The sequence below is a fragment of the Urocitellus parryii genome, chromosome 4, assembly GCF_045843805.1.
Source record: "Urocitellus parryii isolate mUroPar1 chromosome 4, mUroPar1.hap1, whole genome shotgun sequence".
Classification (NCBI taxonomy): Eukaryota; Metazoa; Chordata; class Mammalia; order Rodentia; family Sciuridae; genus Urocitellus; species Urocitellus parryii.
This window is the reverse complement of record NC_135534.1, coordinates 75,424,902-75,438,225: the sequence shown is the minus strand read 5'-3', so window position 1 is coordinate 75,438,225 and position 13,324 is coordinate 75,424,902. Positions and strand designations below refer to the sequence as shown.

The 13,324-nt window shown below is 32.8% G+C and overlaps 1 protein-coding gene across 1 annotated transcript in view; it reads left to right on the top strand.

Moving 5' to 3' along the window:
- Positions 1-13,324, top strand: part of Dlg2 (discs large MAGUK scaffold protein 2) — a 2,013,368-nt gene continuing 2,000,044 nt past the window's right edge. The window contains exon 1 of the mRNA XM_077797652.1: positions 1-113. Within this exon, the coding sequence (XP_077653778.1) occupies positions 95-113 (19 nt within the window). The 5' untranslated portion in view covers positions 1-94. The remainder of the gene's footprint in view (positions 114-13,324) is intronic.

Here is a 13,324-nt window from a genome sequence, read left to right as displayed (position 1 = left end):
TGCAACAGTTACCTGGCTCTTGGCCACAATCCAGCTGGATCAAGCAGAGACTTGAAAAGAGATCTTGAATCCGGTGGCAGTGAAAGACCCAAGAATGCCAGTGAAGAAGAAAGGTGGGCTATGAGGTTCCTATATAATATATGATTCTCCCTTTTCTTGGTTCTGGTATTTGTAATTAAAATTGTATTCCATTGGAAAGCAAAATTTTGACTGGATTTGAGAAATTATTGTAATAGTATCTTTTCAGTAGCACATCATTTAGTAAGTTTTTTTTTGCTATAGCAAAAGGAAGTAAGACTATCATATTTAGTTATAGACCTTATGATTTCATAAATCAGACTGTCTGTATTACCATTTGTAATAATAGAATGATTTGTGATCTTCTTTAGCTTGTTTTCTTAGATCATCAAACTTACTTTTAAACAATCTTTAAAAAAAGGAACATGTAGAGTGTAGCTCTTCACCATGAACTTAATATTTATTGAGATAATTATATAGTTGTAAAAGATGGTAATTTTATTTTCACTGGAAAACTTATTGCTTTTTCATTTATTTTTTAAAATATATTTCATATTTGTTCATTCTATCCCTTTTGTGATAAAGCAAAACTTTGGTAACTTGCACAACTTTGGTAACTTGACTCAGGCATTATTTAATAGCATAGTTGACATAGTTGCCTCAAATGAGGCACACACCTGTATTTTTCTCCCCTTTAATAGTTTTTTATACTCTCTGAGTTGATCAAGATCTAGTTGGTTCCTGAAGCATAGTTTATTATATGTCAGGCCTTGGGGATTCAATTAGCCTAGATCTACCTCAGGTTAACTTTATTCCAAAGTAGCCTAGTGAAGCTGTTTTTTTCTTTTTCTTTTTTTTTAAACTTGATGCAGAAGATGGTATTAATTAAAAAGAGTTTATAGAAAGTTTTGAATAAAAATTTATATCAACACTATTGAATTTTACTCTCTTGGGCTAACATGGATCCAAATGTATAATTATATGAATTGCTACAATATGAAACTAAAGCCTCAACTGTAAGTTAAAGCGCAGCCTGGCTCTGCGTGGTGTTTAATGCTTCTACCTTTGGATATGGAAGATTCATTGAGAAAAATTGTAACCTCTGGGATGCATTTATCCAAGCTGGTATGTGAGAGAGGGACAGTGATATATAAAACCTTTGAAACACTTACAGCTGTGCTTTTTTGCACACTGGGATATAAAACTAGTGTTGTTTTCTTCCCCCAGTTCTTCCCTATAGTCACTGAGAGAAATAAACTCTCTTTTGGATTTTGGAGCCACATCTGTTTAAATCTGACACTATTGGTTTATCTGGAATAAGAATGGTTTTAGGAATGTAGGCAATAAACAATATGGGCTATTTGATTTATTTACTCATTGTGTGTTGTTACTCTTTGTACCATTTCTCTAGACAGTCTTGTTGGACAACTTTGATATTTTGGACTAAAAGTTAAACGTGTGTGTGTGTGTGTGTGTGTGTGTGTGTGTGTGTGTTGGGGAGAAGGAGGAAGGAGAAACTGGGAAGGGGAAAAGAGAAGGAAGAGCGGGAAGAGAGCAAGAGAAAGGGATAAAAAGGTGTGTGGAGGAAGCCCAATGAATATTTTAAGTATAAATTAAGCTAAAGGCTGATCTTACATTTCTAAAACCAATAGAACAAGTTTCTTAAAAGTTTCCACATTTAAAGGAACTCCTACAGAAATTGCTGGACACATTATTGAAAATTATAATACTTTAAAAACTTGCTCTTTCCTCCTACATTTTTCTTTCTTTCTTAATAATGGATTGACATATAGATCAAAAATTTAAAGGAATCAACATGTTCTATGTAGCAAAACATATTTGTGTTATACTAAAGCATATGCATTATGTAATTCACTTTATGAACTGATCTAGAGAAAAATAAGAAATCATTTCTTATTTTTAATTTCTGAAAATTGTTTGTATTCAGATATTTATTTTTGAAAACTATAACAAATAGCCAAACAAATTATTACATGCGTATTACTTATTAATTGGCTAATCTTACTGTCTCTACTGTTTCTATAATCTAAGAAAAACAAATATTTTAGAGTTTAACCTAAATTTATTCTGTATGAAGCACTGCCATCATTTTGAATATTTTTCTCTTCATTGTTATTTATAGTAGATATAATGGAAAAGCTAGAGTTAATGTGACTTTAAATAACAACTATATCCACTGGGCCAAGTATTTATTCATTGTTGAATATATTCTTATTAAAATGTAAAGTTTTCATAAGACATATTTCATTTGGTGTTCATTTTATATACTGTTTTCAAAATTAAGAGATTTTCTCATCGATAACTTGCAATCATGGTGGGAGGTAAATGGGTATGAAATCTCAGTAAGTCCATTTCTGGGTGCTATTCTTGGCTGCTCTTGGATAAGTTGCAACTGCTATGCTTCAAACCTTCTGTTTTGCTTTATTGGTATTACTTTTTATCTCTCCTACTTCAGCCTCCCCACATTTTTTATAGATCTCAGTTTTGTCAACAGAACTCTTCATTTTCTCTGTTACAGACTTCTAACCCCATCCCAACAGTTGATTTTTATTCACAATTCAATTATCTATGATAGTCACTTGATTTGCTGCTAACCAAGCTGTTAGGACAATCTTTGACACAATGCATGAAAATTTAGAGTTTATCCAAAATAAGTTGTATTAGTATTTTCTGATGTGACACAAGATCATAGTGGGTTGTAAAAGGCTATTTCAATAAGACTTCTTAAATTGAATCAATACAATTTTATGTTGAATTAACATAAGGAAAAAAATTATGTTCTTCCTGGTGTTTTCAAGCAGGAAGTGGTTGTTTTGAAGATAAAATATTGTCTTTGAACACTGAGAATTTTGAACAGAATTTGTGCTTCAATGGATTTTTTTAGTACAATGCAGTTTCTTTTTTGAAGTTTTTTGTTCTTATTGTTATTAAATATACGAAAGAAATCATTGCATTTTAATACTTTCAGAGAGATGCTCATTCCATTTTTGTGTTTTTTTAAAAAAATGTTCTATTATCTTCTTAACTGGTATAGAAGGCTGCCTGATGTTATTAATTTATATAACACTTTATTTCCTTCTAATACTTTTTTGCAACCATTCTCAATGATATTATTGAGCATGTATAAACAGATTTTTACCATGAATTTCAAGCTAAATATTATCATTTTCATATTCATTTGTTTTGATGTTATACCTTTTTAAAGGAAGCTGAAGAATATTGTGTATTTAGAATTCTAAAGCACGATACTCTCATATATCTTATGTACTCTCTTGAAATTGAAATTGTTGTTTCCTGGACTCACAGGCTTTTAGTCTTTGTTTTGGGTTGACTATATTCTTCATAAAAGTGTTATTTTTGTTTTTCTTTTTGTCACTCCCAGAAAGAGAACTTAGAACTATTTTGCTTATTTCTTCTTTAAAATTTTCTTTTTTCATTATTTGTTTCCAGCACTTTGTGGGTTAACTAATTTATTTTTTATAGCATCTCACTAATTTACATTTACCTTTCATTATCTGTATTTTCTTTCCATCTGTAGATTTTCTTAAGTTAAAAAATTGCTTTTCAGAATCAATAAAGGGGAAAATATGTACATGAATTTATTGACAGTTCCTCAGTGGCTATTTTATTTATTTTGCATACATTTTATTTATTTTTCTGGACATTTTACCAAATTTGTGTTTAAGCTTTCATGTTTGCCATACTAGTACTACATCCAGATACCTTTTTCATTTTATAAAACTTCAATTTTTGTTTAATTTTTTTCTCACAGCTAATAAAAACAGGAGTTCCCAGAAGGGATTGAAAAAAATAGCTTTTCCCCCCGTTTGGTACTAGGGATGGAACCACTGAGACACATCCCCAGCCCTTTTTATATTTTATTTTGAGACAGGGCCTTGATAAGTTGCTGAGGCTGGCTTTGAACTTTTGAACCTCCTATTTCAGCCTCCCTCGCTGCTGGGATTACAGGTGTGTGCCACTGTGCCAGGCTGAAAAAATAGTTTTCAAAGTTTGGCAATTTCTATAATTCACAGTAAAATAAATAACTTACTAAGGATTTTTTTTAGGTTTAAAATTCCCCAAAAGGGTCATCTTTTTTTCCTAAAGTTTTTTCAACTATATTAAGAAATAATTTATTCGTAATAAACTGCATCATTTAAGATGTACCGTTTGATGAATTTGGGCAAGTTTTTATGTGCCTCTGAAATCAGCACCACAGTGAGAATATAAAACATGTCTAATACCCGCCCCTGCTTCTGTATGCTCCTTTGTAATTCCTCCTCCCACCCTTAATTCTCTATTCTCTATCTTGATGGTTGAGAGATTATTGGAAATTATGAGGCCACATTATTATTATTTTCTCCTCCTCCTTCTCTTCTTCCTTCTTCCTTTTTTTCTTCTACTAGAGATTGAACCATGGGTACTTTACCACTAAGACACATCTCCAGGCTTTTTTAAAATTTTGAGACAGGGTCTTGCTAAGCTTCTTACAGCTTCGATAAATTGCTGAGGCTGGTTTGGAACTTGTGATCCACCTCCCTCGGCCTCCTGAGTCCCTTGATTTATATCACTGCACTTGGTGAAGCCATAAATTCCATTTCTTTTCTTTTCTTCCTTTTTTTTTTTTTTTTTTTTGATGCGGAGAATGAACACAGGGGTGCTTGACTTGCTATCCTCCTGCTCCAGCCTCCCCAGCCACAGGGATTACAGGCATGCACCATCCTGCAGGGCCATAAATTCTTAATATTGGGAAATATTCATTAATCTAGAAGGCATAAAGAGGGAGCATTCTGGATAGAGAAGTGAGAGAATATTTTTGTGTTCAGCTACTGATTAGGAATATGCTGTTTAGCAAATCAATAGACATCGAAGTAAAATGATCTGTTAATAGATTTTATTTTACACATATTATTTATTGGGATAGTGTACAAATGACACACTAAGGAATTGGTAACAGATGTGTGAACTGTTAAGTTTTGGGAGAACTGCTCAAGTGTTCCATTCAAAATAGAATATTTTATCTCTCCTTAGGCCTGTTATTACTTATTTTTGGGTAGAAGAGTATAGTCAGAAAATATACACAAAACATTGAGTTTTTACAATACCAAATTAAGGCATTCAGTTCATTCATGCCTCTGTCAATAAATAAATCCCTCATTACTATGCAATATTATATCCCCTAAACTGCTAGAATACTATTCTTTCTTAATCATATATATTCTTTTATGCTCTTACTTTTTAGCATTTACTGTTATTTCAGTGATTATAATTTTTTTTTTTTTTTTAAGAATAAGGCTGAGATGGGGAAAGGGATCGGTTCCCTAGCTATGATTTCTGCTCAGGGATTTGTAGCGGTCAAGACTTGAGGGCTCTGTATCCTCAATGTAGGTTGCTGTGTCAGCAGAGGATCTTGAGTTTTACCCAGTCTCTTCTGTCCAGTCTCTTCTGTCTCTTCTTTCTGAATTCTAACTAGTAAGCTTTCTGCATGGGTTCAATTTTTAGTAAGTTACTCAAAGCTATTTCAAGAATTATGGCAAACACCTCCATTATGAAATAGTTCTCCTGACCCCATTTATTTTAGGATTTAAGATCAAGAGGAATATGAGGTAGAAAATCCTGTGAAAATGAATTATTAAATTTAAACGTTCAAAGATTATAATATTTTATATTTCATTTCTTCTGAAGACACTATATTGCTAGCCACTAACCCTGTTATAGTGAAATTTTGAGACTTTATGGGTAGGGAAGGGCTATCAATTTTTAGAGTTGAGACATGTTTATTTTCGAAAGTATAGTATGACTTGGAATAAACCTGTTAGATTCTATTCTATTTAAAACCCCTTATAGGTAATAAGCAAGTACAGTTATTTAAAAAGTTAAGCTTATGTATGTACTTAGTGTAATAGCTTTACTTCTATTTATTTATTCAATCACTTTTCTGTCCAACAAGGATTTATTGAATGCCTGTCATGTGCCAGGCACTGTGCCAGATGTGTGTTTTGTGGTGGCAAGTGGTATTCGACCTCTGCCGATTTCTAAAATAGGGAGACAGATGTGAAAATAGGCAGTTTTAATGTTGTGATATTGATATGCTGTGTCCTAGAAACAGGCGAGGAGGACTTAAGTCCATCTAGGGAAGATGTGATAGTTAATATGAGATAAGAAAGATGAGTAGAAGTTTGCCAGTCAGTGTAGGAAATGGTAAGATAATTATTTCCTTTGCCTTGAACATACCATGACATCCTGTGTCATTTTTTTTGTTGTCATTGTCATAATCAACATCATTATCATCATCATCAATAACAGTAATAATGTAGGAAAAAACCTAGGCCAGTAGTCTGAAGACCTGGCTACTAGAAGAAGAGACAAGATCAGAGATGACTGATTTGGACTTTTGGTCTATTTTTGGTATGTACGAAATATCTAGGTTGAGATGTAGCTCAGTGGCAGAGAACTTTGCTAGCATGTACAAGAGCTTGGGTTTGGGTTTGTTTCCTAGTACTGTGGAAAAAAACCCCATTTATTTTCTATAATTCAAATTTATTTTTTTACTTGTAGGCATTGTTTAGTGGCTAAAATAATTCTAATCCTTCTTGAGATTTTCCCTACTTCACTGGAATGGGGGAGGTGAACTCTGGTCAACGATCATCTATATTTAATAGCTTACCTCTTAGATATGAGTTGTTTTGTCTGGATAGTTCTTTCTGGTTTGGCAGAGATCTACTACTTCCAAGTCACATGCTTCTGTGTTTTTTCAATAATTTCTGGGTTTCTGTTTGCCTAGACTTATTATGATGCCATTTCTCTCTGGGGTCTTACGCCTTTCAGGCAATGCTGATGGTAAGTTAGCCTTGATTCCTGCTGCCATGGGATACAAAGACCTTTTTTGTGCCTTATGTCTTTTATTTGGTTTTCACCTGTGGAAATCTCTTTTTAGACTGGCGAGAGCCTGGGGGAAGTCCCTCTGTCTTCCTATTTGTGAGAATCTTTCATCTCTGTGACAAATACTTATTGTGAGGATTTATGCTTTTGGAAAGCAAAATTGAAACAACTTAAAAATCGCTTTTGTTTTTTGTCCTGGCATACACCTCCCCAAGGCAATAAATGCTGAATCAATTATCTGCTTAACTAAGAAGAAAGTGAATGGGAAATTTTAGGGAGAGAAAAAAATTACTTTTTCAAAATGCTAATCTACCACATTAAAATAGAGTTTATGTGCCTTCATACGAAATGCTACCAGTGGACCTGCAGAAATCTTGTAATCCTTTGAACTCCACTTTATTCTTTTAAAAAGAGATTTGATGGGGCTGGAGTTGAAGCTGGGGTTGTAGCTCATGGTTGAGTGCTTGCCTCGGGTGCAGGAGGCACTGTGTTTGATCCTCAGCACCACATTAAAAAATAAATAAATAAAATAAAGATATTGTGTTCGTCTACAACTAAAAAAATATTTAAAAGAAAAAAAATGAGATTTGATACCTCCTCCCCCTTACTATGTGTTGTTCCTTTTCCTCATCCAATAATACACAAGAACTTCACTTTTCCAAAGCCAGTTAGTGATAGAATTAGGATGAGAAGCTTGTCCAGTGCTCTTTTGTGAATTATGGTGTTCTTTGAATAAGTGAATGCCATCATGGTACAACAGAGGGTTGGAATTCAGTGTTTAACATTAACTGGCTAAGTTATCTAAAGAAAATAAAAAGATTGAACTTTAAATTCCTCATCTTAAACATAAGTGTACTAATAATACCTCTTAGGACTATTGTGAGGATCAAATAAAGTTATCCAATCCATGTAAAATCTGTTTGTAAATGAGAAAGTGCTACGCAAACACTTACCAGCAGGATACTATTTTGACCAGGCATGATGGTACGTAACACCTCTAATCTCAGCCACTTGGGAAGCCAAGGGAAGAGGGTCACAAGTTCAAAGCCAGCCTCAACAATGTAGACTCTGTCTCAAAATAAAAATAAAAAAGACTGAGGGTGTGGGGCTGAGGTTGTCGCTCAGTAGTAGAGAGCTTGCCTTGTATGTGTGAGGCACTGGGTTCAATCTTCAACACCACATAAAAATAATTGAATAAAGATATTGTGCTTAGTGGTTAAGTTCCTCTGGGTTCAGTCCCTACCACCAAAATTAAAATGACAACAACAACAAAAAATGAGCAACCAAACATTTTTTTGGGGGGCAGGATGTCTTAGAAGGAGAAAAGTGTGTTCAGAGTGTGGATCCCCTTCCATCAGTAGTAAGGAGTTAGCTTCCTGATTAGCTTTTGGAGCAACTCTACCCCAAAATGACAGTGACACATCTAATCCAAACAGAAAATGTCATATAGTAATATTTGTTATGAGTATTATTTCTCTTCCACAGATACAAAAATAATTTGTAAACCATCTAATATCTATAAATGGTTGTAGTCTCTAGGGTCTGCTTTAAGTCTGGACAGAAATTTTCTCTATTATATAAATTTGTAAGTTTTCTTTACTTATTTTTCTTTTTGTAATAACTGGAATGGTGCATATTTCAATATACAGCTGACTTAAGAATTGTGTTTAGCAATTTTCTATCTTCTTATTTATTACTCCATAACCTTAAATTTTCCCATCCTTTTCTTTAACAACATTCTATAAAATATTCTATAGAATTATTTCTATATATTCTATTTATAATTATTTCTATGTATTCTATTTATAATTAAAAATATGACTTCTCTGAGAGAAATAATGTGAACCCACCAATTCATACTAATATCTTTTTGCTTCACCAGGAGAATCAGTATGATAAATAAGTGTTTGTTAAAGTGTATTAAACTTGTTTTTGAAGGAAGAGGTAAACTGTGATTTCTAAGGACAGTGATAGAAAAGAGAAACACTATGATCTTTTCTTAGTTAGCTAAGTTTCAGTATAGCATAATACTTTAAAATATAGGGTCTGGTACCAGATAAACCAGAATTTAAATCCTGATTCTGGTATTTACTGGATGTGTAGCCTTGAGAATGTTATAGTTTGGATCTCAAATGTCTCCCAATGGCCCATATGCTAAAGGCTTTGTTGCCAATTCTGGAACTTTTAGGAAGTAAGGTCTAGTGGGAGGAAGGTAGGTAATTGGGGACATGACCTTAAATGGAATATTGGGGTCCCAGCCCCTTGTACTTCCAGGTGACCATGAAATGAACAGATTTCCTCCAACACACATTTCTTGCCACAGACCTAAAGCAACAGGGACAAGTGACCATGGACTGAAACCTCTTAAAGTATGAGCCAAAATAAATCTTTTCTCCTTTAAATTTATTTTCTCAGGCACTTTGCTATAGCAATGTAAAAGCTGACTAACACAGGTAAATTACTTAATTTCACTTGGAGTAAAGTTTCCTCATTTGCAAAATCTATCTAATAGTTTCTCAGGAATTTGTGAAGATTAAATAAGATAATCTATGCAGAATTCTTAGCCTTGTTTAACAAATCCTAGCTAATATTATTAATAATAAAATGACACCTTTGGTGTGTCATCATGAACTGTAAATTTGGTTATTAAAACTTCTTTTTAAAGCCTAATGCAAGGGTAACTTTTATATGCATATTTGTTATTGATTATTTTCATATGAATATCCTTAATTTTCAATATAACAAAAACAGTAAGACTAACAATGAGAATTAAGCACTCATAAATATTTCATAATATATTTATTCTCTTGTTGGGTATAGTGGCACACCCCTTAATCCCAGCTACTAAGGAGGCTGAAGCAGAGGGACCATTAATTTGAGGCCAACCTGGGCAACTTAGTGAAACCCTGTCTCACAATAAAAAATAAAAAATGGGTAGTGTCCCTAGGTTCAATTCTCATTAGCAAAAAAAAAAAAAGTATTTAAATTTCCTAGTCATGTCTAATAATTAATGATAAAAATGTTGCATATATTTATATATAAGGGAAGAAATTCAGTGTTGCATATATTGATAAATAAGGGAAGAAAATTTAATCATTATTGCTTGTTTTAATAGATATATTAGCACATTATAGTTAAAAATCTTTCTAAAACTGTAAAGTGGGCATGCTCCCCTTCATTTAAAAATCTTTCATGGCTTGTCATTCCTCCTTGGGTATAAGGTCAAACCTGTTAACATGATGTGTATGGTGTCAACTTCTGTTTCCATGGCATCTTGAATACCCTGATAGTATTATTATACTCTGATCTTTTACTTTGTTGACCTATTCTATTGAATTATCTTTACTTTCAAACTAAAATCTCTGTGAGGTTTGACTCTTACCTATCTTGTTCAGTATTGAATTTCCAGTTTACAATGTCTAAAACATAGTAAGGTACTTAATATATTTGATTAATGAATGAAAGAACTTTTCTGTATTAGACTTCTAATGGCATAATCATTTTTATTTATATGCCTTTAATACAATTATTATTATAATAAACACATGTAAAAACCAGTGAGTCACTCAAGTGCTGTGGCACATCTATAATCCCAGCGATTTTGGAGACTGAGATAGGAGGATTGTAAATTCAAGGCTAACCTCAGCAATTTATCAAGATCTGTCTTAAAGTAAAAAATACAAAGGGCTGGAGATGTAGCTTAGTGATAAGAGCCCTTAGGTTCAATCCATAGTGTGTGTGTGTGTGTGTGTGTGTGTGTGTGTGTGTGTGTGTATGACTCAGCATTTCAATATTTAACTTTATATTCTGAAGTTTGATTATACAAGTCAAGTCTGATTTGTCAAGCTTTATTTTTCCTGTTGAAATATGCTTCTTCCTTCCCTTCCCCCTCCTCCTCCTCCTCCTCCTCCTCCTCCTCCTCCTCCTCCTCCCCCACTAAGATCTTCTTCAGCGTATTGTGGAGAGAGCATGTACTTAGAATCAAAAACATTAGAACTAGACTCCAAATCTATTATTTAGTAGCTCTGTAATCTTGGATCCATGGATTTCCGTTTCTTTCTTTCTTTTTATTTATTTATGTAGATACTGGGAATCGAACCCCCCAAGGTACTTTATGAATGAGCTATATTCCAACTCTTTTTATTTTTTATTTTAAGACAGGGTCTCACTAAATTGCTGAGGATGACCTAGGACTTGTGATCTTCCTGTCTTAATTTCCAGAGTTGCTGGTATTACAGGCATGCACCACCACATCCAGCTGAATTTTAGTTTCATGTAAAATAGGCATATTATAACTTCTCAATTGTGGCAATCAGATAATAAAATACATGTAAATTTCTCTCTAAACTATAAAAATGATGAATACATTTATGTAAAGGAATTCATTATTCTAAATGCTTTGTTCTCCAAGATTTATTTGTATTAAATTTACTTTTCCTTTTCTTATATTTCCATCTTAGTTTCCTGAGTAATACCACCATATGGTCTATAATTCTTGCTATTTTTATCCATAGTAAAATGCTTTTATGTATTATCCTTTTATTCTAAAAGTTCATTTGTTAGCACTATTGTCATTCACTGTTTCAAATTTAAATTACCCAACTCAAATTATTTATAACTTTCTGGCAATGCTATTCTTAAACCAAATACAATAGAGTTGAGCCTTAATTAACAGACACATGATTACCTACAATGCCAATTACATAACATTCACTATTGGTTGCATATTTAATGCAGAAATTTCTCATTTTAAAAAATGATAACCCCTTTCCATATCCTCCTGTGCCTGTCCTCAAGAAATCCAAATTTAGTTTCATTCTTTCAGTAGATTTAGGAGTCATGAAGGTAGATCTTTAATGAAGAAAATAGAAGAGTTGAGGCCCTCCTAGCAGCTATTCAGGAAACAACATTCTTCATTTATACTTGGTTATATGAATGTCAATTAAAATATTAATCCTGACTTGCTGATAATTACCCAATTATCTCAACCCAATTTATTAAATTTATAGAGATCTGGATAGAGATTTTGACTTGTACAACAGGATCCTTGTCATCTTGCTTTTTAAAAATTTATCATATATTAGCTGTCTAATTTTAGACAAGCTCAGACTTTCATTAACCAGAAATGAGAATTTGAGTAGAGGGATTTAAAAGTCATAATGGAATTGACACCAAGTGATGATTATTAATAATCAAAAGAGGAATAAAAGAGCTGGATTCAGTGGCCCATGCCAGTAATCTCAGCAATTCAGGAGGATCTCAAGTTCAAGGCCAGTCTCTGAAACTTAGAAAAAAAAACTCTGAAAAAAAAAGAGGCAACAGCAGAAGCAGGAGAAAATAGAGAACTCCCCAATTTTAAAATAAGATATGTTAATAAAGGTTAAAGGTTGGTGGCATGAACATAGACGAGTATATTTGTACACCTGGTATGTGAAGCCTAAGTTTATCTAAGAGATCAATCATATTTGACCATTTGTTTTTTCTTATATTGTGGCATTTTGTTTTATGTGTCAAATTTTTCACACATATGGATGAGAGGCATAATAAGCTTTGCTGGTTTGGAAAACATTTATCTGTTTTGAATCAATACAGTATTTCCCCTGGGTAGTTACTTAATAAACAAATGTGAATGAATTAAAATCTTCTCATTTAGCAAATTATATTGTGTGATTTTGGGAATGTCATTAATACATCTTTCAAAATTGCTCTAACTATATATAAAAATTCTACAGAAGTGATAAAAATAGCTTCAAAATTATGATGGGAGAGAAAAGACTAAAGCTTTAAGCACTAATTATGGGATTAGAGCCCTCTCATACATTAAAGTGCAGAGGAAGGTATAGTGTAGTTATGGCATTGTTGATATTCATATTATTAAGTACTGGGTAGGAATGTGTTAGAAAGTGAGGTCTGTAAACTACTATTATTTCAGAGAAATGGCTGAATGTTTAGTCATTGAAAAAGTAGGGGTTAAAATATTTGTCCCTGATTTAGAATTGTTAAAAATATTATATAGGTAAAGTCTGAAAATATTTTTTAAAATAAAAGTTCTGTACCAATATATTACCTTATAGTCATGCCAACAACCTTTATTAATGTATCTTATTTTAAAATTGTGGACAGTTCCCTATTCAACCATACATAAAAGTATAAAAATTGTACAAATTAAATGGGTACCATGTTATGATTTATTACATGTATACACCTCATACTCTTTGAATGAGTTTAGGCATATTTATCTGCTCAAAAGTTCATACTTTCTTTATGATAAAACTTTCAAGAGCCAGCTTTTTGAAATGCATGGTACATTATTGTTACCTGTATACCCTATTGTCTACATCACACCAGAACACATTACTCCTGCCTAAATGTAATTCAGTATCCATTGAACATTTTCATAACC